This window comes from Myxocyprinus asiaticus, chromosome 29 (assembly GCF_019703515.2).
Source record: "Myxocyprinus asiaticus isolate MX2 ecotype Aquarium Trade chromosome 29, UBuf_Myxa_2, whole genome shotgun sequence".
Taxonomy (NCBI): domain Eukaryota; kingdom Metazoa; phylum Chordata; class Actinopteri; order Cypriniformes; family Catostomidae; genus Myxocyprinus; species Myxocyprinus asiaticus.
The window spans coordinates 38924761-38950265 of record NC_059372.1 but is presented as its reverse complement, the minus strand read 5'-3'; the positions used below and the strand labels follow the sequence as shown (position 1 = coordinate 38950265).

At 35.9% G+C, this 25505-nt stretch overlaps 1 protein-coding gene across 1 annotated transcript in view; it reads left to right on the top strand.

Moving 5' to 3' along the window:
• LOC127420029 (cadherin-like protein 26) overlaps positions 1–25229 on the top strand; it is a 36462-nt gene extending 11233 nt beyond the window's left edge. The window contains exons 9-19 of the mRNA XM_051661959.1: positions 174–445; positions 1354–1496; positions 2440–2667; positions 3400–3621; positions 3934–4064; positions 7930–7989; positions 9768–9833; positions 11509–11574; positions 11929–11970; positions 14480–14554; positions 22733–25229. Coding sequence (XP_051517919.1) covers positions 174–445; positions 1354–1496; positions 2440–2667; positions 3400–3621; positions 3934–4064; positions 7930–7989; positions 9768–9833; positions 11509–11574; positions 11929–11970; positions 14480–14554; positions 22733–22948 — 1521 coding nt within the window. The 3' untranslated portion in view covers positions 22949–25229. The remainder of the gene's footprint in view (positions 1–173; positions 446–1353; positions 1497–2439; positions 2668–3399; positions 3622–3933; positions 4065–7929; positions 7990–9767; positions 9834–11508; positions 11575–11928; positions 11971–14479; positions 14555–22732) is intronic.
• The last annotated feature ends 276 nt before the right edge of the window (positions 25230–25505 follow it).

The following is a 25505-nucleotide window of genomic DNA, read 5'->3' as shown; positions in this document are numbered from 1 at the left end:
ATAATGTTTATACTGTAAAGCTGTTTTTACATGTGTCTCCATTATTGCAGCTATTAACATGTATGTTAGTTAGAGTGACGCTATGTGTTGGGAGCCCTGGAGAGTCTATTAAATATGTTTACAGCAACTTGTGGTTCATAAAATTGGCTTCAAATTGTATTTTATTTTCACAGGGTAAGAATTATATTAAGACTGAGATCAAAGAACTGGAGATAGAAGTTGAAAACGAGGAGAAATTGTTTCAGTGTGTTGATGGAAAACCGGTAACAGGCTCAAAAACAAAACCAAACTCCGTTAAAGTGGATGTGAAAGTCATTGATATGAATGACGCCCCTGTCTTTAAGAAGAGCACTGAAATAGTTTACAGAAATGAAAACAATGATCCAGGAGATGTGCTGTTCATACCTGAGGTCAAAGATGAGGACTCAGATGTAAACAAACTCAGGTGTGTTTGAGTTGCTTAGATTTGAATTTTCTTTAAATTGTGGAATTTTAATGCCAATTTAATTTTATAATCACTGAAGGATGCACAAATGGCATGGAAGGTGCTGTATACTTTTTTCTACAACAGTACATCAGTTATAATCTGTGTATGTTAAGCAATTTGTGATCATGTAGTGGGCTCCAAAAGTCAGGAATCACTAGTGAAAAATAGAGGTCCTCCAATAGTGGATTTTGCCGACAACGATAACTAAGATGGTTGGAAAGGCCGATAACCGATTTATCGGCCAATAGCTTTTAAAATCAATTTAAAGAATGTCAATATATATATATATATATATATATATATATATATATATATATATATATATATATATATATATATATTATTTTTTCTTTACTATGGTGGGCAAAGACAAAGAGTCAAACATGAAAAAATCCAAGATGCAGTTTTTTGTTCAACCAAAATCCCAATAATAATTAATTGGTAAAACAGATATATTGGTCTACTTCTAGTGAAAATGCTACTAGTTTGCAGTGATTTCAAAATTTAATTTACACGAGTTAACATGGTCAGTGTCACAAATTTCCTAGAAATAGGGCATAATCTCTAATGTTATCTTTTCATTTCATGTCTTAACCTGTCTTTGTTTACAATTCCAAATCCTTATACCTTCTGCTCATCTCCAGGTTTGTATGAGGGGAAAAAAACAGATTTTCAATGTGGTCTCAGATTTTTTGGACCTGCTGCACCATAAAATTTGAAACTTTAAAATTATTTTGTGCAATTTTTTACTAGCTACACACACAACTTGGAGGTGTAGAAAAATAGATACGCTTGTTGGACAACATTCCAGGTGACAAAAAAATTAAAGAAGTATTTTATTTTCTGCATGTGTGTGCTGTTTAAAGGTATGAGTTAGTACAAGACCCAGCCAAATGGGTGACCATTGACCCACACACAGGAAAGATCACCACAATTGTGAAAATGGATCGGGAGTCTCCATTTGTCATAAATGGCACCTACCCTCTTGTGATCCATGCAACAGATGATGGTAAGCACCAATGAGAACAAGATTCATATTATGAAATGTAAAAGCTAGGAACAAGGATTACAAGGACAATATAGCAAAGACATTTAAGAAAAAATAAAAATTTTACGAAAAATGTAGGCCATATTTTACTATTCTCATTGACCTAAGTCAAAAGAGCCCACAATCGACTCTCAACGGGTCTTTTTACACTTAGTCACATTACTTGACTACGCATTAATAATCTGATTGGGTATGCACTGCAAAACAGATACAAATCAGATCTACTATTCCCGCTCTATGCAGATACTGTATAACAAAGTTTACTTCCATGATCATGATGATAATGCGGAGCAAGATTTTGCTGCACATGATTTGGCTCATTAAAGGACTAGTTCAACAGTTGGTACTATTTATCTTAATATTTTACTTTACTGTCTTAAATTAAATGTATAATTTCTGTGCCACTGGCATCACCATAAACATTTTCAAACAATTCTTCCATCTGTGAACCGTTGGACAAAATCAGATAGTCCTGCCTCAAACTTATTCCATAGGTTCAGCCAATGTTGTTGTGTCAGGATGCTCAATCAAACAGAGCAAATCAGGGCTGGTACTATGATGAGATTTTGTTTGTGTGTTGGGGGGGATGTTTGACATTTAGGGTGGGCAATATGTTCTCTCGTTGTTTTGCCATCCGACCAGGGAAGAGGGGCATGGTCGTTTCGCCATCCGACCGGGTGGGAGGCGTCAGAAGTTTCTGGGGCGCACAAGGAAAATTTGGGGGGTTAATGTCCCCACTAGCCCCCCCTTACACCTGGCCATACTAAAAATAGCTTCCTTATAGTTTACTATGCATATTTATCTGGGATAGGAGAAAATGTAAAAAACAATTACACATATGACCTTTAACAATATCATCACAACTCTTAGAACTCAACCGTCACATTCTGCATGCTGTTCACAGGACAGCCCCCAGCTACAGGGACATGTACCGTAGTGATCTACCTGGGTGATGTGAATGATAATGCCCCCTTTCTCATCTCCAATCAAACGGTCATGTGCGGAAACAAGGTGGACCGTGTCAATGTTATGGCAGCAGACCTTGACAAACCTCCATTTGGGAAACCTTTCTCCTTCTATCTGGGAGGGGAAGAGGATCTGAAGGAACTCTGGAAACTGGAACCCACCACAGGTCAGTGAGTTGGAGTCAACAAGCTTTTCATTTAGTTAATCAACAGTTTATACCCACTTAATAGTTATAATACATACAATACAGAAAAATCTACAAAATACAAAATTACTTTTCTCTTCCATTGACCACTTTACCAACATCACTCCATCCATTCATCCATCTTACAACTGTATATAAAACAGCACCCCTTAGAAACAAGTTGGCAACACCTTTCAATAACTGCCTATCAATAACCTAGCAACCATTTAGAACATCTAAGCATGGCATATACATTATAACTGTTCTCAAACTACATAATATATGCTTCAAATATCTCAAACTTCAAATATCTCTTCAAACTGCCCAAGTATTCAAACTACATATGACTTATGTAACCTTCAGAATTCTAACTAACCTTTAAACTGTTGTAAACTTCCAGACAAGGCTTTGTTTAACCAACATTCAATGTTTGTCTGACAAACTCTTCTTTTCTAGTTGTAAATTCTAATTATATGGATTGGCTTCCCAGTACAATGCTTATCTACTCCCTTTTCTCCAGGCTGATAACCTTGGCAAACTGTGTAAACACTGTAAATAATATTATAGTTAGTATTACACAGCTGTTTGTTAAACTAATAACCAAACACCAGACCAATCTATGCTCACTGCTTTGAGAAGCAGTAATCTTATTCTGTTGCATGATTTGACAAAATTCGATACTATGATTAAAGCTTTGTTTGGTTTACACCATAGGAGACAACACCTCTCTGATAAGTTTGAAGAGTCTGCTATTTGGAAACTACACAGTTCCCTTAAAGATACAGGATCAACAGGGGTTGGAAGCAGAGACAGTTATGCAGGTGATTGTCTGCGACTGTGCAGGAGGAAATGTGTGTCGCGGACGCCTCCCTTACTTCTCCAGACTAGGACCTGCAGGCATTGGCCTCATGTTAGCCGGACTTCTTCTGCTGATCTGTGAGTTTCAGTCTGGATAACAAACCTCACAATGCATCTCCTCTAGACAAACAAATCAAATATAGTGTACTTACACAATACTCAGTTCAGGTCCACTAACCTGGCTGGACAAAAGGTGTTTCAAGAGTGCTTATATATCGTTTTAGAAGGAAATCTTCCATTTTCTTCCGGACTCAAACTAAAACTGTATTTTTAGCATGAGGGAGTTGTAATGCAGTAACTGTGCAAGAGTAGGGGAGTGTTTTGTTGTGTTAACTGATTCTCCATGCACTTCACTCACAAACCCTTCATAATGCCTATGTTGTTTTGCAGTAATTCTCCTCTTTTGTTTCCTGTGGGAATGCGGAGGCAAAACCTTCCAACACATCCCACTGAACCTGAAGGAAGAGGGCAACCAAACCCTCATCAAATACAATGAAGAGGGAGGAGGCTCAATCTATAAGGTATGTGCAAACGCATAAACTCAGTGATGACATGTTTGACACTATCATTCATGTTAAAGGTTGACAACTTATGAAATGAGTCACCTTTTGGAAAGTCTTTGGGAGAAAGTGGTAATCACTAATGATTATGTTCAACTGACCATCATTTCTAAATCAAAACTATATTTTCCCATTTGATGTGCCTTCCTCATGTGGGTTGTGTTACATAGTCTGTTTATTTGCATCAGTCTGAATTAAATATAATCTGATTGCTGATTCCGGATGTACTGTTGTAAATACAGCAATCCAATTAAAATATCTGTTTATATATATATATATATATATATATATATATATATATATATATATATATATATATATATATATATATATATATACATATGTACATATGAATCTGTCAAGCAAGGAGCAAAATTTAGCGTGGATAAGTTAATCAACACAACATTGCACCCCAATGTTACACTATAATTTGCATGTTCTCCTTTTAACATACCTAAAAATATGCTATTTTTCTTATGTTGCTTACTTTACCTTACAAAAGTGATCCTGATGATATCCATTGCATAAAGCCACATTACCTTTATGCTTATTCCTACTTGGATAACTACTGTAGACTTACTGTAAGATTACATTAAGTAATTAACCCTGAAATGCATGTGTTATGTAATGAGTAATATGGCTATATAGATTACATAAATTTATGAGTACATTTGAAAAAAACTTTTTTTTTTTTTTTTTTTTAAATCCTAGTCCATTGTACTTACTGTATATGTATGGTAACTAGTGCTGTCAGTCATTTAACATTTTTAATTGCAATTAATCGCATAATGTTTTTGTGGTTTTTTTTAAAGTGCTGTAATTTGACACTATATATACTTATTTTCTTGTCAATATTTATTTCCATCTTAAGAAAGGAAACAATACAATATGTAGAAATATAATGCTTTATTAACATTTTCCAAACAAAGCCTTCACAAAATAAAGACAATGCACTAAAATATCATCAATTCAAGTAATATTAAACATTTCCCATAGTCTAAGTGGTAGTTTGACTAATTTTAAAAACTAGTCCCCACGTAGGTTGTATATTCATTGCAAAGGGCATTAAATCTCTTAAACTCTCATCTGCCACAATATTAATGTGATGGTAGATTGTTGCTATCTGCTTTCCTACAGCAGTCGTGAAGATGCATTCATGATTCATGTCAGGGTGGCAACGCCAGCATCAAGTGCCACTTTGAACTCACCATGAAAAGCACTTGCAAATAAAAACATCTCATTCTACATTTTTGGTGATAGATTTGGTGTGCTTCTGTGGTAATTAAAATGTGCCTTACATAGGCTGAAACATTTTTGTACATCAAATAGTGTTTATCACTGACAGAGATTATTTTACTTAAAGAGATAACAACCTCCACAGTTTACTAAACAATATCTAGCCATTAATTGAGGCTTGTAAGTATTGGCCTTTCATATTGGTTACTAAAAAAATTACTAAAATATTATTTTTTTTAGTTCACTGTAAATATGGCAATAAATGTAAAAAAAAAAAAAAAAAATACTAACAAATGAATCAAATTGTTTTATTTTAAGATTAATTTCATTGAATGACATTAGTTAATTAGTAGTAGTTAATTACAGTCACAGTTCATTAGTAACAATTTAGTAAAACCAATACTAATAATTGATGTCTTAATATAGTTCAATAAACTTAAAATACCATCTATTAAATGCAAAACAATGGAATACCTTGAGTAAGTAAAAAAATAACTTTAGAATAAGAGGTCAGTTTGTCTTTAATACAAAATTATAGTAATTTATTAGTAAAACAAATACTAATTAGTCATAATTACTTTCTTAATATATATAAATGCAAAACAAACCAATAAGTTGACTAGGTACAATTTTTACTTTAGAACAGGGAGTCAAGTTCTCTTTAATTGAACGTTTTAGTAATTTATAAGTAGCAGCTTTTTATAGCCAGTGCAAATTAGCTTTGAAATTATTAATACAATTATCATTACACTTAATTTTCCTTGGAAAACAAATAAGAATTTTATAAAGAATAAGCATCTAGATTTCACCTGGGTCTTCTTCGACGCAGATATGCATTTTAGGGGGTAAAGTCACATATGCATTCTGGGGTTAAGTGTACTAAGGGTACTAAGGGTAAGGGTATTTTTCAATATGACTGCGGAAATTGTTAGATTCAAAGGTTTATGGCAAGTATTTAATCTACTGTATCACAACAAAAAGAAATTTCCTTTTATTATTTTTTTTCCGATTGAGACTTTTCATCCTGATTGAGCTGTCGGTCAGATCTGTGATAGTGTTAATGGTAGTAATAGACCAATACATAAACCAGGCCGATAAATTGCCCATTTTGCATCGGCCAATAACTGTGTGTTCTCTCCCTTGTGTCAGTTCTGAAATCTGAAACAGGGCCTCGTTTCACAATAACGATTGATCTTAGTGGTTAAGAGCATTTTTTGAACATTCTTTATTTTTTACGTGTGTTTCCCAAAACTGCACTTAACATGAATGAGGACACGCTTTAAGTGCAACATAAGAGAGTCGCTGTCCACAAACATGAAGTGCTGAAATGTGACCGTATAGTCGTCACTGTAACGTCATTAGCCTATATTTGTTGTGTAACTTTAAAAACGTTTGTAATTTACCTTGCTGTAAATATTTAAAAATAGTTCCTTAAATGTACAGCTTAACTCACCACATAATTGCATTTTGTTTTGCAATAGTTTGTGCAGAACGACATATTTCTTTTACACAATCACTGCTTCGTTTATCAGATGTGCGTTTTAATATTTCGTTTTCAAAATTTGCTCTGTGGGTCGAGGTTAAAGCTTCCAGGATCAGTGAAGACAACAGAGTCCTTGTGTATGATCCTGCTAATGACAAGCATTTATTGAACATAACAAGGTTCACCATATTATTGCGCAGCGCAAAATAAGGAGACGCATGGAAGCTGCGCTTTAGGGACATTCACCAATCAGAGGGAGGACTGCTCTTTACTCTCATAAGTAATAACGGTAACAGCATTGCTACACACCATGTGCGGTACTACACAATGCGTGGTGCGGGCAAGAGCGCCCTTAGGTGTCGGAGAGGAAGAGGAGACAAGGATGAGGAGCCAATATACTGTACAGACGATTTTCATGCACGGCATCAAGTTATTGACTTTTTTCCTTCTCTCTCTGATTGTAATTTTTACAGTTCTCTGCAACAATCATCCCACCACTTTGTTGTTACCAACTAGTCCATAAATAACTTTATTTGTTTACTTATTAATTTATCTGTTCATCCAATATTGACTAACCATTTTCTGCATTTATTTGTTATTATTATTATTATTATTATTATTATTATTATTATTATTATTATTATCCTTGTCAGTTAATAATAATAATACAATAGAATTTTGATTTTAAATATTGTATAAAAAATGTTGTTGAAATTCAGCATTTATGTGTAGATCTTAATTGTTATAATTATATCGTATTAGCCTATATATCATATATTGGCTGTTGGCCACACCACTTTCAAGTTATTGCATCCGCCATTGAAAAATACATTTTGATCAACCATAATGTAATAGATTATTAGACTTCATTTAAACATAGCTATTGTCAGGAATCAGTGCTCTCCAAGGTATTGGCCGGGAATTTTGCAAATAGCTGTTGGAACTTGTTCACCTCAAATTCTTGGCATATTCCTGTTGTGCAACAATAAATATCTCAACACTAGGTGAACACCTATTATTTAAGAGCAGAGCATGTGATGCATACTTTTTCTTTGCTCATTATTATTTCTTTCTATATCTCTATGTGTCTACCATTCCTCTCCTCAGCCCGAGCCCATCAACAGTGTTGGTTTGAAGAAAAGCTCGAAAATAGTAGCATCTGCACCGGTACGTAGATTTCTTTAGCTTTTTTCTCCTATTGCTTTTTCTCACTGGTTTAATGCCGATGACACAAAGCCACTGGATTATCTACTGTTCTTCAGTTAAACAAAGTAAGCAAACTGCAGAATGAAGTTAATGTAAATGAGAAGGAATGAGCAGGTTGATAGCCCAAATGCTCAAAGATAATTTTCACATATATTTGGGCTGTCAGCCTGTTTTTACTGTTTAATTCAGCCAAATTCCCATGTAAAATGTAATGACTTTATGGGTGTTTCCAGTTTTAGTGTCACTTAAATGGTAATAAATTTCAGTCTCAGACAGTATATCTACATTGTCATGTCTTGCCATAGTTGGAATGAAGACATTCATTTTGTTCTATGGATCTAGGTTATATTGTCTTTAAAGAGATTGTTTACCCAAAATGAAAATCATTATTTACTCACCCTCATGTCATTACAAACCTGTATGACTTTCTTTTCTTCTGTGGTTCACATAAACAATGGTGAGCCTGATTCAGAAGGTGAATTTTCACTCTAAAATTACCATTTTACTCCTCTAATGATTAGGTTTAGGGTTTTGGTTAGGGAGTAGTGTTAATAAAATTCCTGTTGAATGTGCTTGTGTGTTGAAAGGGCTGTCACGATTATGACATTTGGCTACGATAAATTGTCAAAAAAATACTTGCAATTATGATGATTAATTGTCTGTTTTAGGGCTTTCATGATTAACACTCATGTGAATTGTCAAATTTCTTAAGGTGCATGTGTGCTTCACACACCTTAAGAAGTCCTTTTTACATATTTAAATTCAAATATATAAATCCAATAATAAAATAGGGATATGTGATTTCCTTTTAAGGCTTTAAAAACGTATGAATGACATGAAAATAAATAAATATCAACTTATTTCTAAATACGTACAGTATGTCTCTCTTTTTGGTCAACTTTAGTTTTGGTCAATACATTTACACTGAGGTTTTTTGAATTTTATAAAAATAAAATATAATTTTTTATATATATATATATATATATATATATATATATATATATATATATATACACATGTATATATATACACATAATATATATACACATGTATATATATTATATTATATTATGTTATGGGATCAGATGATCATTTAATAATAATTGTTGTTGTTGACTACAACAAAAAAATACAACTCGCTTTTGGCGCCACTCTGTGAACATTTCACCTCAGTAATACTTCCACCTTCAGCCACTGAGGGCATTGGTTCAAATTTCAGTTAGCACAGACTGATTTGAAATGAACAACATATCAGAAGTTATTAGGTACTCAAAATCTTGCCCTCTGCTGCAGCTCTCAAATCTCATTTGCATTTACTTTTATTAAAAAATGGTGCTTAAAGATGCATTGCAACAAATTTGATGTCATTGATGCCAAAACACCATTGGTTCTTGCAACGCGCAGTTCGGATATGACTTGGAATACAGCGCACTAGTCATATGGACTGCTTTTATGTTGATTTTTTGGTGCTTTTTTACTGTTCCGGCGCTTAGTAGTCCAAGATCACTGTATGCTTTCATTGTATGGAAAAGAGGGGTGTGAACATTCTTCAAAACATCTATTTTGTGTTTGACGGAATAAATAAAATCACACTGGTTTGGAATGACATGACAGTGAGAAAACTATCTTTGCAAATTTTGGCTGTTAAAGAAGATTAGGAACCTAAAATGAAGTTGTTTGACACACACCTTATCTATAATAATAAGCAGCTTACAACCTGTATATTGCTGTTTTGCCAGCCTGAGCACTTTTTTACCGATGGATACAGGAAGGGTGAAAACGGTACGCTGAGAAACCCCGGAGGGGTGAGTGTTAAATCAACTGTATGTTTGTGTTGTGCCAAGAAATAAATGTAGCTCATCCTGTTCTCATGTCAAAACTGACTTGAAAATCTAAGTGTAAATGCTGTAGTATATGGTAGGTCATTACTAGTCCTAGAATCAGCAAACTCTGGATTTAAATATGTTAAAATATGTCATTGGAATGTTAAAGAATTACAATATAAGGCAAAATATTGGGGTCATACTTAGTATGTTACCCTGTTGACCCCAAAATGTTAACAAAACAGTTGTTTGGATCAAATTGTTTTAAAATTGCAAAGAAGACTGATTTGTTGGAAAATTATGTTTATTGTCCACTGGAGCAGTCATTAAGATGAAGAGACAGAGAGAGAGAGAGAGAGAGAGAGAGAGAGAGAGAGAGAGAGAGAGAGAGAGAGAGAGAGAGAGAGAGAGAGAGAGAGAGAGAGAGAGAGAGGGAGAGGGCAACTTAATGCAGATTAAAGGCCTTGTGGGTTTATTTACATTTGAAGTTTTGACAGTTGGTGTTTGAATTAAAAGCATTCCATTTTGATCCATTTTAATATACTGTCAATGTAAGTCTATGGGATTTTTCAGATTTTTTTAATGGCTAATTATAGTTAATAGATCGGCATAATATAACTAATTTGATTGGCATAATTTACTATAGATACGTGCTAAGGTCAGTGCCTGATCTTGAACTTTTATTCAATACCATGGTATTTGTTACATTTTGTAGAGTTTTGAAGCTTAAAAGACTTCCCCTGAAACAGGATGGAATATGTATGAATGGGACTAGCCAGATATGATGATAAAACATCAAAAAGTTCACATACTGTATTAAAAGAAGTATTCAGACTTTTCTAGTTCAAGTTCCCTTTAAATGTGACATCAAAAAGCACCACATTCAGAGGATGACCCATTTAGGAAATAATTGTTCGAGGAGAGGTGGATGTTTATAACTTTGAGAAGGGCAGTTGTACTTATTAGATGCCTCATTAACAGATGTGAACATAAAAAGGTTAATGAGTCTTGTTAACTGGATGACTGACAGGTATGAATGTGACATCAGTTGAATAATTCCTAAAAATGTACATATTAATAACACTAAATACCTTGTTATAAAATGGATAGCTGTGGTCCTGGGTGCCGATTGGTCAATACAGCACCCATATGCTGGATAAAATGTCATTGCATTATTTGAAGTGTTGATGTGAAACAGCTGTTCACTATACCATTTTTTGCAGAACCCATATCGGATCATTCAACTAACATTTTGTTAGTCCAGGACTTTATTTTATATTTTAAAAAGGAATTTGCTTAAAGAACATAACATTTAATGAAAATGTGTTCTTAGTATTTTTATTATGAACAATGTAAAAATCTTTTGTCATGTAACCTATGTTGTAACATCTACATTTACTGGTTTTATTAAAGTCTAATATATGATTTAATATGACTGACTAACACCAACAAAAGTAATTTTCATGAATCGGGAAATAGCTCAAGGTGATAACTTGTTTACCCGTAACACCACAAAACAATCACATAAAACAAGCGTAAGTCGATTTAAAAGTGTTTGAAAAATAAATGCATGTACATTTATTTATTTAGCGCGATGAACAGTGTGAAACAAGATAACCCTCTTTACTCTAACTCTTTTTATTGTTATATCTGACAGTATGGTTCTCAGTTTTCATCGGGGATGTTCCAGGAAATGTCTAACGGTGAAGGTGTGATGAGCATGGTGAGTGACAGTGTCCATCAAACTGAGACATTGGTGTAGTGAGACATGTGTGGGCGGGCGTATGAGACAGGACAGACTGGGAGGGGCTTGTATGGTAAGGAAGATTAATAAAACAAAAAACAACAAGAAGGGGGTTTCGTTCGAAATATGTCTACTGAATCACACAGCTTCACATGTGTCTCTTGTTTTAAGACAATCACTGTACATCATTGTGTGTATGTATATATATATATATATATATATATATATATATATATATATATATATGTATATATATATATATAATTTGTATGTTTGAAAAGTATTATGTTTAATGATGATACATATTTAATCATATATTTTTGTTTGCTAAAGCCAAATCGGAGCTGGTCAATGGCCCGAACCAACACAGTCAGGGTAAGTCACATAAAATAATAGACATAATAACAAATTAAAGGTGCACTTAGTAATTTTTGTTTATGTTGCACTGCACTATTGGCAGTCAGCCATGACTAATTAATTCCACTAGTGAAAATGTGATGATCGACTGGCCACTTGTATTAAAATGAATGGGAGAAATCGGGACACCCAACGGATGTAGAAAAGGTCAGTCCCGCCTTACAGCTAAAAGAGTCAATCACCTTTTAGATAAAGACATCACCTGTCAATCAACCCGATAACATGCATGTGCATTAGCTTGATTTGTACTAAAGAAGTACAATTTATGATACCATTGTTGTCAGATTTTTGTTTTTTGATCGTAATCTTGACCAACCATTTGGAGATTTCTGCCTTTCCCCATTCAAGACGATAGTAGGTGTCTTTTTATGCACTTGTTTACATAGAAAAAAGGTGCTCAGCCTGCCCAGGAGCATTCCAAAGATGGCCACCAAGCTAAATGACTTGCCTTGAAAGGGACTTTGGAAATATTCAGCTGGTCAAATCTCAACATGTCGGTGCTCATGAGTGTGCATCCAGCACCATAGCTGTGTCCCAATCAACACACTATACACTAGTGTTGTCATGGTACCAAACTTTCAGTAGTCGGTACCAATACCAGTGAAATTTCACGGTTCTCGATACCAATTTTGATACAAAGGAAAAAAATTTGCTAATATGATAATGTGCTATTGATCACACTCCTTTAGCCTATTTAAAGTTACATTTCAATGTAAATAATAAATTAAAAGATATGCATGTTTCCTTCAAGTGTTTCTAACACCCTTACCCTACTGAAACATGTTTAATTTTTTTTCCCCAAATCCTTTTTTCCTTTTATTTTTTTCCCCAAAATCAATTTTTAATTTAATTTCATTATCAAAATGGTGTCTAATCAAAACATGTTCCTTAAACTTTTATAAACTTTTAATAAGTAAAAAATAGAACAATTACTTATCAACATACCATTGCATTTTTTAACAAACATTTATTCAGTACAAAAGCACTCTTTCTTGTGATATATTGCTTAATTTATTTTATTATTACAATCATTATTTATCATTATTATTATCATTATTATTATTTTTACAGTGATGATTCAATTTTACTATACAGTTATAATATATTTCTGTTGCAATTTCTTCAATTTCAGGCATTTAGCTATTATTATGAATCAAGCTTTTATTTTGTGTTTTTGAAGGAAGTTTAACTTCTCCAGATAAACAGTTTGCTACATGGCCCAGTGTGATCGTTAAAGCACAAATGCTGTGATTTAATTATATAAATTATATTAAAATAATGCTTCAGAGTGGATTAGTGCTCTGCTCTGTCATCTCTCATACAATGTGAATGATTCTCATAGTCTGTGGAGTTTCCAGTGTATGAGTGGTCTGCTTCACATATTCATTTAAAGCTCATGCAGCTCATACAGACTAAGATTGCAGCATTTCGCGGTTTAATAATCACACTAGGACATTTCACGATTTTAATTTGATAAGTTGAGCATTTCAGTGTAAAAGGAATAACAGAGCACATGCTCAAATAAGTGTGTGAGCATTTGAAAGCAGTGGTGTGTCAGTAAGACAATGTGCGGGTACCAAATTAAGTCGGTGCTCGGTACTACTGGTACTGTAGAATCACTGGTATCGTTACATCTTTTTTATTTTAGTACCGACTTGGTACCGAAGTACCGGTACATTTGACAACACTACTATACACTATGCACTTACAAAATATATTATGCACTCAGCCATGTAGTGTATACATTTTCAAAGTATAGTATCGTCCCAAATGGAACACTTAACATTGTTTTGCTACATGGAAGCGTTCGCCGTTTAACAGCTGATGGAAGTGACGTTTCAAGCGCACATGATGTGTTGCCGCTAGCTTTAGTGCGTTAGCCAACCTCAGTTCAACACTTTAATCTCAAACAACGTACATATTCACACAGCTTAAAGCATTCAGCTCACATTTGCAAGGTGCTGTATCCACTGAACTTTCACTAGCTGCTACATTCTTCATTATTTACAATTGTTTTGTCAGACCAACAGCGCAGCCAGGTAACTCTGCCCCTTCCGCTATGTACGGGAAGCTGTATGCGCCGAGTGCATGAAGTGTCCAACATTCCACACTCTGTTTTGATGGTTGAAAAAGTGTATCATTTGGGGACTTAAAGTACACTTCTTTTTATTGCTTTCTCAGTGTTAACACTACTCACACTACTTACACTACAAAATGGCTTAAAATAGTGCAGATGTGTGCGGTTTGGGACACCTCATGTGTAGAATATAGCAACTTTTTCTCTTAGATATATGACTCATTCATCTCATGTGAGTTTATATCATTTTTCATAATCATTTCTTTCTATTTAAAAGTTTAGAATTTTTTTTTTTTTTTTTAAAATCACTTTGTGCACCTTTAATCAACTACTAAAGACAATTTAATGTTGAGTTCACCAGTTCAGGGTTTTGTGTCTGTTGTTTTTCAGAGTGGAGTAAGCCAGATGTCCCGCTCATACAGCATGGCTCGATCAGATAGGAACCTTGCAGAGCACATTGACAGGGTGAGACCCCCTAATGTCATCATTTAAATAATTTAATTGCTATCCAAATTACTCCTTACCGCTTCCATGTTTGTTCAGTCCACTGCCTATGCAACATGTTCTGCTTGGTTTTAATTCACTGTTTTGTGCATTTGGCTGCAATTATTTTCATATTATGTTTGCAGGCCCAGTGAAACAAAACTCTGAAAAGATCATTATCATTGCCCAAATAGTGGGGACGAATTTAGTAAAAGTTTCTAAAATTTCTCAATGTTATAATGTCTTTTATGGCCTGTTTGTCAGTTGTGGAAACATAAACTCTAGTACAAATATTCAGACACTTAACACTTTACTGCATAATTTGCCTTTGGCACACATAGACCTTGCTACAACTCAAGAAAAAGGAGACCGTGCCCTAACTTGTTTTGATATGATAACTTCCTGTCTGAGTTGGAAATGAGCGCACTATTGCCATCTACCTGCAAGAGCCCTCTTATTGTGAGGTCAGGGAGTTCATAAACAAACTATGAAGATCAGCAGATCATTAAAAGAGAACTCAGATTTCTTTTTGTTTTGGTTTTTTTATGACATCTAGTGGTGTCTATGCGGCACCATGGAAAAGCAAAAGTTATTAAGCATTTTGCCTAAAAACATATGATTGGATAAGATGCGGTATGGAGTGTGGCCCACAAATTTATGACTGTAGAGTGTTGTTTAAAGGTGCACTCAGTAATTCTAATCCAATACACTTTTTGTCAAATTCTGCAATTATCTCCTCACATTCTGCTAGTTGTCCGTTCTGTGGGTGGGCTGAAAAAATCTAGAATTTGTACACAGCCCTGACTCTGTAAATGGGACAAAAACAAATTGGATCGGACCAATCCACACAACACTGCTCTAGCCAATCAGCAACAGGGGGTGGTTCTTACACATGCACAGGATGGGGGGTGGGGGCAGAGCGAGAGGGCAATTCATTAGAAGAGCGACAGCAAATCTGGCTGATGCAAACTTTCTAAACTCCAAGGAGGACAAATGGCTGAGAAACAGACCAAGAGAAAAAGGTCAGACGAATATAAACTAAAAAAGAAGGATTATGATAAGTAGAGAGCTACGAGCCGCGTCAACATCGGTGTGGCTTTTCAGCGGTGGAGAGACCTCCGAGAACTAAAAGGAATGAATTTGTGTGCATGAATTTGGGGGGCGGAGTTTCCAAAGGAGCACTGAAGGGAGGGGTGTGTTTGTTTTGGCAGCTGAGTTCGAATATCAACAATGTTTCTCAGGAATCACTGAGTGCATCTTTAATACACGGCTATGTGTTGTTCAAGTCACCATTTTGTGTTGTTAAATTGTTGTTAATATCTTAATTTTATTTGGTAATTGTCTTTATACATAAGCCGACTCTTCCACAGTTTTTATTTGAAACTCACATATCAGTTCAGTGACAAGTTTTTGATACCCTATGAGAGATGTTGTAGTGATTCCACTGAAGTGTTTATTTTTCTTATAATCCTAAAAACATTTTGTTATAAAGGCATAATCACTGTAAAAATAAATAGTAAAAGTTAAATAAAAGTTGAGTAAACTTAAAAAAGTAAAGCAACCAGCTGCAAAGCAGAGTGGAGTTTACTCAACTTCAGGCAAATTAGTTGTACCAACGTAACAATTCTAGTTGAATTGTAAGTTCCATGAACTCAATACAATAAGTTCAGCAAATGAAAAAAATATTAATTATTTTTAAAAGTAGATGTAAATTCATTAAACTTGCATTTTTAAGTACAGGTGACTATAATTTTAAATATTCTTGATATAAAACAATATTCTTTTTTAAGAAGATCTACATTTCTACATGCATCATGTGTGAGCCCCACCAAGGTACATAGTACTTAGTCCAACTTAAAAAAAAAAAAAAAAACAACAACAAAAACCGCTGTGTAGGAAACAGTTACTTAAAACTTTAAGAAATGAACTACTGATTAAACTCACCCTGATGGTGACTTTAAACAAACACAACTTTTTACAGCAAAACATCATTAAATACACACATAGAGCTGAAATATCTATGAATTCAAATTATTTACATGTCCTCATAAGTCAGCACGCTTTGAACAAACACATTTAAATAAAGCACAAGGGATTGTGGGTCATCTTCAGTCACAGTCCTTCTCTAGTGGGCATGCTCAGTAGCAGATGCAACAAATTGAAGTTCATAGTGCTTCACATTAATAGGTTCCCACAGATTTTGACCCATGAATTTTCATGACATTTCCATGACATAAACAAATGTTTATGACTACTGGATAAAATTGTTTCATTTGTGAACGATTTAGTCATTTTAAACCAATCATTTAAGTGAAGAATCATTCTTGTTCACCTCCATACACTGACTCATATTTTTTGTTTACTGATGTCTCTCCCTTTTGAAGCTAATGAGCTCTACTGATTTTCATGCCTTTAAAGTGCTGGCTGTGAAGCAGCATATCATTGGTTTGACCCGCTGAACGAAAACACCCCATTACTGAACTAGTAGTCGGTCATTTGAGTCAGACGAGACATTTCATTCATGAACAAGCTGAATGAATCAGTCATCTCGTTCATGAATGAGGATCTGCTGTTCGACTGAATGAGAGGAGGAGCTGCATGTCGTTCGTTCAGTTCGTCAATCTCGTTCAACAAAAAAAAGGGCCGGAAGAATTATGAATATAAGTAAGTGATGGCCACAAATTACAATGACATGTGGACTTTCATTTATTTTTAGGTTAGTGTTGTTGTCTTTTTTTGTATACAGTAGCTTGATAAAAAGTTGTGCTCAGCAGTTCACAGTATGAAAGATATGCTTTGTTGTCATTTGTGGGGAAACGCGTATGATGCTTAAACATTCTGCATTGCTGATAACTCTTAGTATGTTTGTTGAGAAACAAAATTTTATAAAAAATAATTAGACCTGTTCCCGTCATGAATGACATTTGGTTCAATGTAAATACTCGTTCAAACTTTAAAAGATGGTGATTTGGCACCATATACAGGTGCAAAGGTGTAATTTTCAGAAATGGTCATTGTATGAATCAATGAACGAATCTGAACGAATCTTTTTGGTGAATTGATTCAAAAGACTTGAGACACTGAGATTAATCAAAATTAGCAACACTAGATAACATCCTGAAAGATATGAGTCAAAATCACGGTTTTCAATTTCCTGACATTTACTGATTTTGTGTCCATGGGAGGCCTGGCTTTATAGACTTACAAGAGTAAAATTTAAGTTTACATTTTTCCACAGAAAATCCACTAAATGGACAATGCTGTGCAGTGGTTTTGATAAAAATACATGTTGTCAACTAATGTCAAAATAATAATATACAATCCAACATCCTGATGAAAATATTACTTCACAATATTTATGTATAATAAATGTATTATATATTAGATAAGAAAATATTCCTTTACAAAGAATCTGCAACAAATGGCCTCCTCAGGACTGAGCATTAGTGATCAAACTGAGCATGCTCAAAAGCCTGTAAGTTCTACCTTTACCACCGAACTTGACATTGTATGTGACTCACTGTTTAAAATTTTAAGTTGCTCTAACTCATATGGCATACTTGCATTATTGATTGTTTTAAGTAACCTTGGACAAACTTTATATTAGGTAACTTTAACTATTTTATTAAGCGTTTAAAACAATGTACTTACTATGTACATACGTGTTGTTACATTGTACTTAAATTTAAAGTACTTGCATTTAATTACATCTGTAGTTATACCATTACCTTACCTCTAATCCTAAACCTAACCAAATACTTACCCTAAATCTAACCCCTACACCTCAAAATCAAATCAAATCAAATCACTTTTATTGTCACACAACCATATACACAAGTGCAATAGTGGGTGAAAGTCTTGGGTGCAGTTCCGAGCAACATAGCATTCATGACAGTGATGAGACATATACCAATTTACAATAAACAGATTTACACATCACAATATACAAATCTAATATACACATCATTACACACAACACAATATACAAATAATATTATACAATGTACAGTATACAATACACACAATATAGAATACACATTACACAATAAAAATAGTATATATAGTATATATAAAATACACAGTAGGTTGTATTGTACTGTATTGACATTCAGGCTGTCGGTTGATAGTAAGTTGCCAGTGTGTTGTTAAGAGAGAATATAATTTATGACAGTCCAGTGTGAGATAATAAGATTTATAAAGTGCAGTGCTGATGTATATTGATCGTGAGAGACTTCAAAAGTCTGATTGCTTGGGGGGAAAAAGCTGTCATGAAGTTGGCTTTTGCGGGTCCTGATGCTGCTATACCACCTGCCTGATGGTAGCAGTGAGAGCAGCCCATGGCTTGGGTGGCTGGAGTCTCTAATGATCCTCCGAGCTTTTCTCACACACCGCCTGGTATATGTGTCCTGGAGGGAGGGAAGCTCACCTCCAATGATGTGTCTAGCGGTTCGCACCACCCTTTGCAGGGCGATGCTATTGCCATACCAGGCAGTGATGCAGCCAGTCAGGATGCTCTCTACAGTGCTGGTGTAGAACCAACCGGTTCATTCCAAACTTCCTCAGCTGTCTCAGGAAGAAGAGGCGCTGATGAGCCTTTTTCACAACGGCGTCAGTGTGGACAGACCACGTGAGTTCCTCATTTACATTTATGCATTTGGCAGACACTTTTATACAAAGCGACTTACAGTGCACTTATTACAGGGACAATCCCCCTGGAGCAACCTGGAGTTAAGTGCCTTGCTCAAGGACACAATGGTGGTGGCTGTGGGGATTGAACCAACAACCTTTTGCTTACCAGTTCAGTGCTTTAGTCCACTACGCCACCACCACTCACATGTGGTGATGTGGACACCGAGAAACTTGAAGCTGCTGACTCTCTCCACCGGTGCTCCATTGATGGTGATGAGACTGTGTTCTCTGTCTTTTCTCCTAAAGTCCACCACAAGCTCCTTTGTCTTGCTGATGTTGAGGGAGAGGTTGTGCTCCTGACACCAGCGTGTCAGAATGTGCCCCTCCTCTCTGTAGGCCGTTTCATCATTGTCAGTGATCAGACCTACCACCGTCGTATCATCAGCAAACTTAATGATGGCATTGGAGCTGTGTGATGCCACACAGTCATGTGTGTACAGGGAATACAGGAGTGGGCTGAGAACACAGCCCTGCGGGGCTCCAGTGTTGAGGGTCAGTGATGAGGAGATGCTGCTGCCCGTTCTAACCACCTGGCATCTGCTTGACAGGAAGTCCAGGATCCAGCTGCACAGTGAGCTGTTTAAGCCCAGAGCCCGGAGATTCACATAAAGCTTAGAGGGCACTATGGTGTTGAATGCTGAGCTGTAGTCTACAAACAGTATTCTCACATAAGTGCTCCTTTTTTCCAGATGGGAGAGAGCAGTGTTTATTTTAGATGCAATGGCATCATCAGTGGAGCAGTTACTGCGGTAAGCAAAGTGCAGTGGGTCCAGTGATGGAGGCAGCACAGAGCAGATGTAATCTCTGATTAGTTTCTCAAAGCATTTGCTGATGATGGCGGTCAGAGCAACAGGATGCCAGTCATTTAAGCAAGTGATTTTGGATTGCTTTGGTACAGGCACAATGGTGGACATTTTAAAGCATGTGGGGACCACAGACAAGGAGAGGGAAAGGTTGAAAATGTCCGTAAAAACACCAGCCAGTTGGTTCGCGCACGCTCTGATGACGCGGTCCGGAATGCCGTCTGGACCCACAGCTTTACGGATATTCACCCGTCAGAAGGATCGGGTTACATCCGCTACAGAGACGGAGAGTGAACTGACCTCTGTAGCTTCGGCCACGAGAGCTCTCTCCGCGAGGGCGGTGTTATTTCCCTCAAAATGAGCATAAAAAGTATTTAGCTCATCCGGGAGAGAGGCAGCGGTGTTCACGGCAGAGTTTTTATTCCCTTTGAAGTCCGTGATGATATGAATTCCCTGCCACATGCTTCTAGAGTTTGTGGTGTTAAACTGTCCTTCAATCTTGTCCCTGTACTGGCGTTTGGCTGCTCTGATAGTTTTGTGGAGTGCATAACTGGCTTGTTTATGCTCCTCCGCATTCCCTGAATTAAAAGCGGAGGTCCGCGCATCAAGTGCAGTGCGAATATCGCTATTTATCCATGGCTTCTGGTTGGGGTAGATCCGTATTGTTTTAGTTGGAAAAACATCCTCTACGCACTTTCTGATGAAACACGTTACGCTATCAGCGTAAATCTCGATGTCGTCATCAGAGGTGGACCGGAACATCTCCCTGTCCGTGTTGTCAAAACAGTCTTGTAGCGTGGAATCTGATTGGTCCGACCAGCACTGGATCGTTCTGAGGGTGGGTGCTTCCTGTTTCAGTTTCTGCCTGTAAGCGGGCAGAAGCAGAATGGAAGAGTGGCCTGATTTGCCAAATGATGGGCGGGAGAGGGATTTGTAGCCATCCCAGGAGGGAGAGTAGCAATGGTCCAAAATCCTTCCATCGTGTGTTGAAACTGATGTTTGGTGGTATTTTGGTGCAATTGATTTGGTGCAAAACTGGCTTTGTTAAAGTCACAATGAACACAGCCTCAGGGTGCATGGTTTCCTGCTTGCTTATACTCCCATACAGTTCCTTGAGTGCCCGGTCTGTGTCGGCTTGTGGCGGGATGTACACAGCAGTGATAATGACCGCTGTGAATTCCCTTGGTAGCCAGAATGGTCGACACAGTAGCATGAAAATTCCAGATCAGGAGAGCAGAAAGACTTGATAGAATGTACGTTCCTCTGATCACACCAGGATTTGTTGATCATAAAACATACACCACCACCTCTGCTTTTACCTGAGAGGTCTTTCGCTCTGTCTGCTCGGTGCATGGAGAACCCCGCGGGTTCGATGGCTGAATCTGGAATCTCAGCATACATCCTAGTTTCTGTAAAGCAGATAATGCAGCAGTCCCTCATCTCTCGTTGGAAAGAGATCCGTGTTCTCAGCTCGCAGAGCTTGTTGTCCAGAGACTGAATATTTGCCAGTAGAATACTGGGTAGCAGGGGTCAATTTGTGCGACGTCTTACTCTGAAGAGAACGCCGGCTCTATTTCCCCTTTTCCTTCTGCCTTTCTGCGGCCGGGCTGCCCAGACAAAGGGCTCCGCTGACGTGTTTGTAAACAGTGAGTCGGCATTGAGGAATTTAAAGTCCGGTTTTCGGTGTGCTATTGCAGAACCAATGTCCAAAAGTGTTTGTCTGTCATAGACAATAAGGCAGACAACATCCAAGACAAAAAAAACAAAAAAAAAACAAAAAAACATAGAATTGTAAACAAAACAAACAAAAAATTGCAGTGTTGTGTCGGAGCTCGCAACGCAGCAGCCATACTCTGCGCCATCTTGAGTCCAAATCTAAACCTAACACCTAACCCTAAACCTACCTTTACCTCAACCTCAGGTAGCAGCAAATGTGAATTTTGTGAGAATTTTGCAGAACAACATGAAGTTACACAATAAATAAAATATATTGTATGTATTTTAATGTTAGTACATGGTAAGACACTTAATATAAAGTGGGACTGTAATCTAAATTTTTTATACATAATATAGTTCAATCAACTTTTAAAATTGGGAGTTTTGACAAAACTGATGTTGGATTTTTTACAGTGCTCTTAAATGCTTGGAATGAGTCCTGTTGATACATACAAATTGTGCCTACATATTAATTTCTTTACAAAAACGATTATTTTATTTTTTTTTCAATGGATGAGAACAGATAGTAAGGGATAACAGCATACTTGCCATCTCTTCAATGCTGTTTAGAAATCTCAGGATGCTCCTCATGAAGTTGTTTGACAGAATGAAAAAAAAAAATAGTTTAGTAAGATAGTTTTGATTAACTCTTTAGCTTTGATTAACATTTTTTTTTTCCATTTGTGATATTTTGCCTTTTTGTTGACCTCACCATTACTCAAAAATGTGGAAAATACTGTGGAAAATACTGTAGTTTTAATAAAGAATGAGTAGATCTGTCACAACTTTTGACCGGTAGTGTATGACCTGCAGTATTTTTCAGCAGGTCATGAAAACACCACACGGTGGCATCATCAACAGGCCTTGCTTAGAGAAAAAACTGTATCCACAAATGATACAACAATCCATACTTTGATGTTGATATTTCTCTTTCCATTATGTTATTCTATAGAAAATCTATGGGCTTCCAGAAGAAAAGGACTATCCAGAATATTCGCCACATAAATATGATTATGAGGGGAGAGGCAGTAATTGTGAGTCACTGGATAAGCTGTCAGTTAGCAACCTTGGAGAAAACCTGGACTTCCTGCAGAACCTTGGGCCAAAGTTCAACACTCTGGGTGGGATTTGTCAACAGGCAATGCAGCACAAAAATGTGCAACTGTGAAGATGGATACTTATTTGAGTCTTGTGTAATTCTGCTTTATATTCTTCTATTTTTCTATTTTTTATAGACTTCTATTATACGCTTTTTCTCGTGCAAATTACTTTTTAGGGATACCAGGGATTTTTTGAGCTCTGTTTTTGTTCGTTTAGACCGTAATCTAAAGGACAACGTTGATGAAAAGTGCAATTATGGAGACTGAAGTCTCTTAGATTGGTTAAAAGTCTAGTCTGTTAGGCTACCGGCCATGCCTTGAACTCTGGCAGCATCAAACCTGTACAGGCACAGATCAATCATGGATATATGTTTTAAGTCTTAAGAACATTAAGTATCCAGTGCCAAGACTGGCAAGAAGGAACTATGGGATTCACTGTGCTCTAGGTCACTGTGTAAAAGTGCATTTTGTATTCATGTTGGGTGCTTGAAATTAAAATCATTTGTCCTGGAACTGTCATCAGCTCAGCCAACATGTGGTTTTATCAATTTTGCTATAACGCCTTTGCACTGCAGCATCACTAGTGTATTAATGGGCCATCCTGTCTAGAACTTGGTTGTTCTTTTTGGCTCAAACGCGCATGTAAAAACAGGAAGCTATTTCAGGGTGAAATGGCGGGCAAAATAGATGGGTATAAGACCAGTTGGTTCATTCCTGTTATACACAACCATTGGAACTCTTACATTTTAAAATTATGAATATGCTATGATTATTTCTATAAAAGGGTATACCAGACTTACAAAAATATACTCTGCACAAGTTCAGGCACTGATTATTTACACAATGGCAAGAAAAATAACAGGATGTGTAATCGTATGGAAATAAAGAGCTAAAGCCATTGCTCATGAAGAGACTCACATGAGGATCTAAACTTAATTTTAATATTTATGTAGTTATCTTATAATTTTGGTTTTATTATACCGATTCTGAGTGCCTATTTTATCAAAAAGGGTGGGATGTGAGTGAGACAAAACAACTAATTCACATAACACAACAGAATTCATACAATCCATTGCTAAAATCTACTGATGTTTGTGTTGTTTTCCCACCAAAAATGATGTCACTTTTTGGAGGATGATGTCAGAAAAACATAAATTGATTACTAATTAAAGCCCAAGAAGACTGAAATAGTTTTGTTCATAAATTGCCAGTTTTAGAAGTTGGCATGAAAGAAGAAGACATGGGAATTTAAAATGTAAAAGACATTTAGTAGGACACATGGGAAAAATTGCAGCCTCCGTTTAAACAAAGAAGTGAAATTATTTAAAATTCACCCTATTGTGATAAAAGAAATCTAATATGATATTTGTGACATTACTTGATTTCATGATGAGTTTGACATTATATTCAATATATTAAGACATACTGTATATATGATGGGCACATGGAAATGAACTGCATAACAGGAATGACCCAATTAATCACATCATTTGATAAAAGAAAATACATGAACAAAATAAGACAATCTGACAGGTGGCAGTAATGCACAATTAATACTTTTTGTTCTGTATTTTTGTTCCTTCCTTTTCCTTTTTTATTTTTTTAAATTTTTTTATTGTTTTTATTTTTCCTCCATTTAGGGAGTCTTTATACAAAGTGACCTTAAATTATGTATTTTTTACACTTTGAATTTGCATTTTGTGTGTGTGTGTGTGTGTGTGTGTGTAATGAATGATGCCAATTGCTGTGTACATTTTTTCCATTTTGCTCATCTTTTTGAAAATATATTTTTTATTACTTAAAGGGATAGTATTGTTCACCTAAAAATGAAAACTCTGTCATCATTTACTCGCCCTCATGTTGTTCAAAACCTGTATGACTTGTTATGTTCTGTGGAACACAAGAATGTTCAGTCTCAGTCATCATTCACTTTCATTGTATGGAAAAATATGCAATAAAATTTAATGGTGACTGAGGCTAATATTCTGCATTACATCTTTTGAGTTCTACAGAAGAAAGTCATACATGTGTGGAACAACAAAAGGGTGAGACAATTATGACAGAATGTTTATTTTTGAGTGAACTATCCCCCTTTGTGTTTGTTTAATCCAAAACTGGTTTTGGCCAAGAACTTATCAGGTCTTGATGCTTTTGGTTTACAGGGTTCTGAGGGCTTGTGGCATTGTCTGCAATTATTTGTTTTCTTTAAGAAACAACAGCCCTTCTAAAATGTATGTTTGCTTTTAACATTATCTGCTTTTATTGGATGAATGAACAGGCTATCAAATACAACACTTTTAATTAACATCCAAAAGAATTTTATGATGTTGAATAAATTGTGAAACTGTTTATTGTTTGCTGCATTTATTTAAGCTGCTGCGTTTGATGTAATTTTCAGATATTTATTGTGCGGTTCGCCAGTCATTCAGAACACATCTTTTACTAGATGTGATTTGTGTTTGTCATGGTTATTGCAAGTCCTGTGTTAATTTTAGATGTCCAGGTCCTTGCCTGCATTAGTAATCTCACAAAACCCAACCTTTGACTTATGGCATAAGGTCTGGTCCAGTTTGCAGCTTACTGTGGCCAAGAACCACCCTCTTAGACTGGGAAGGTCTATCTGAC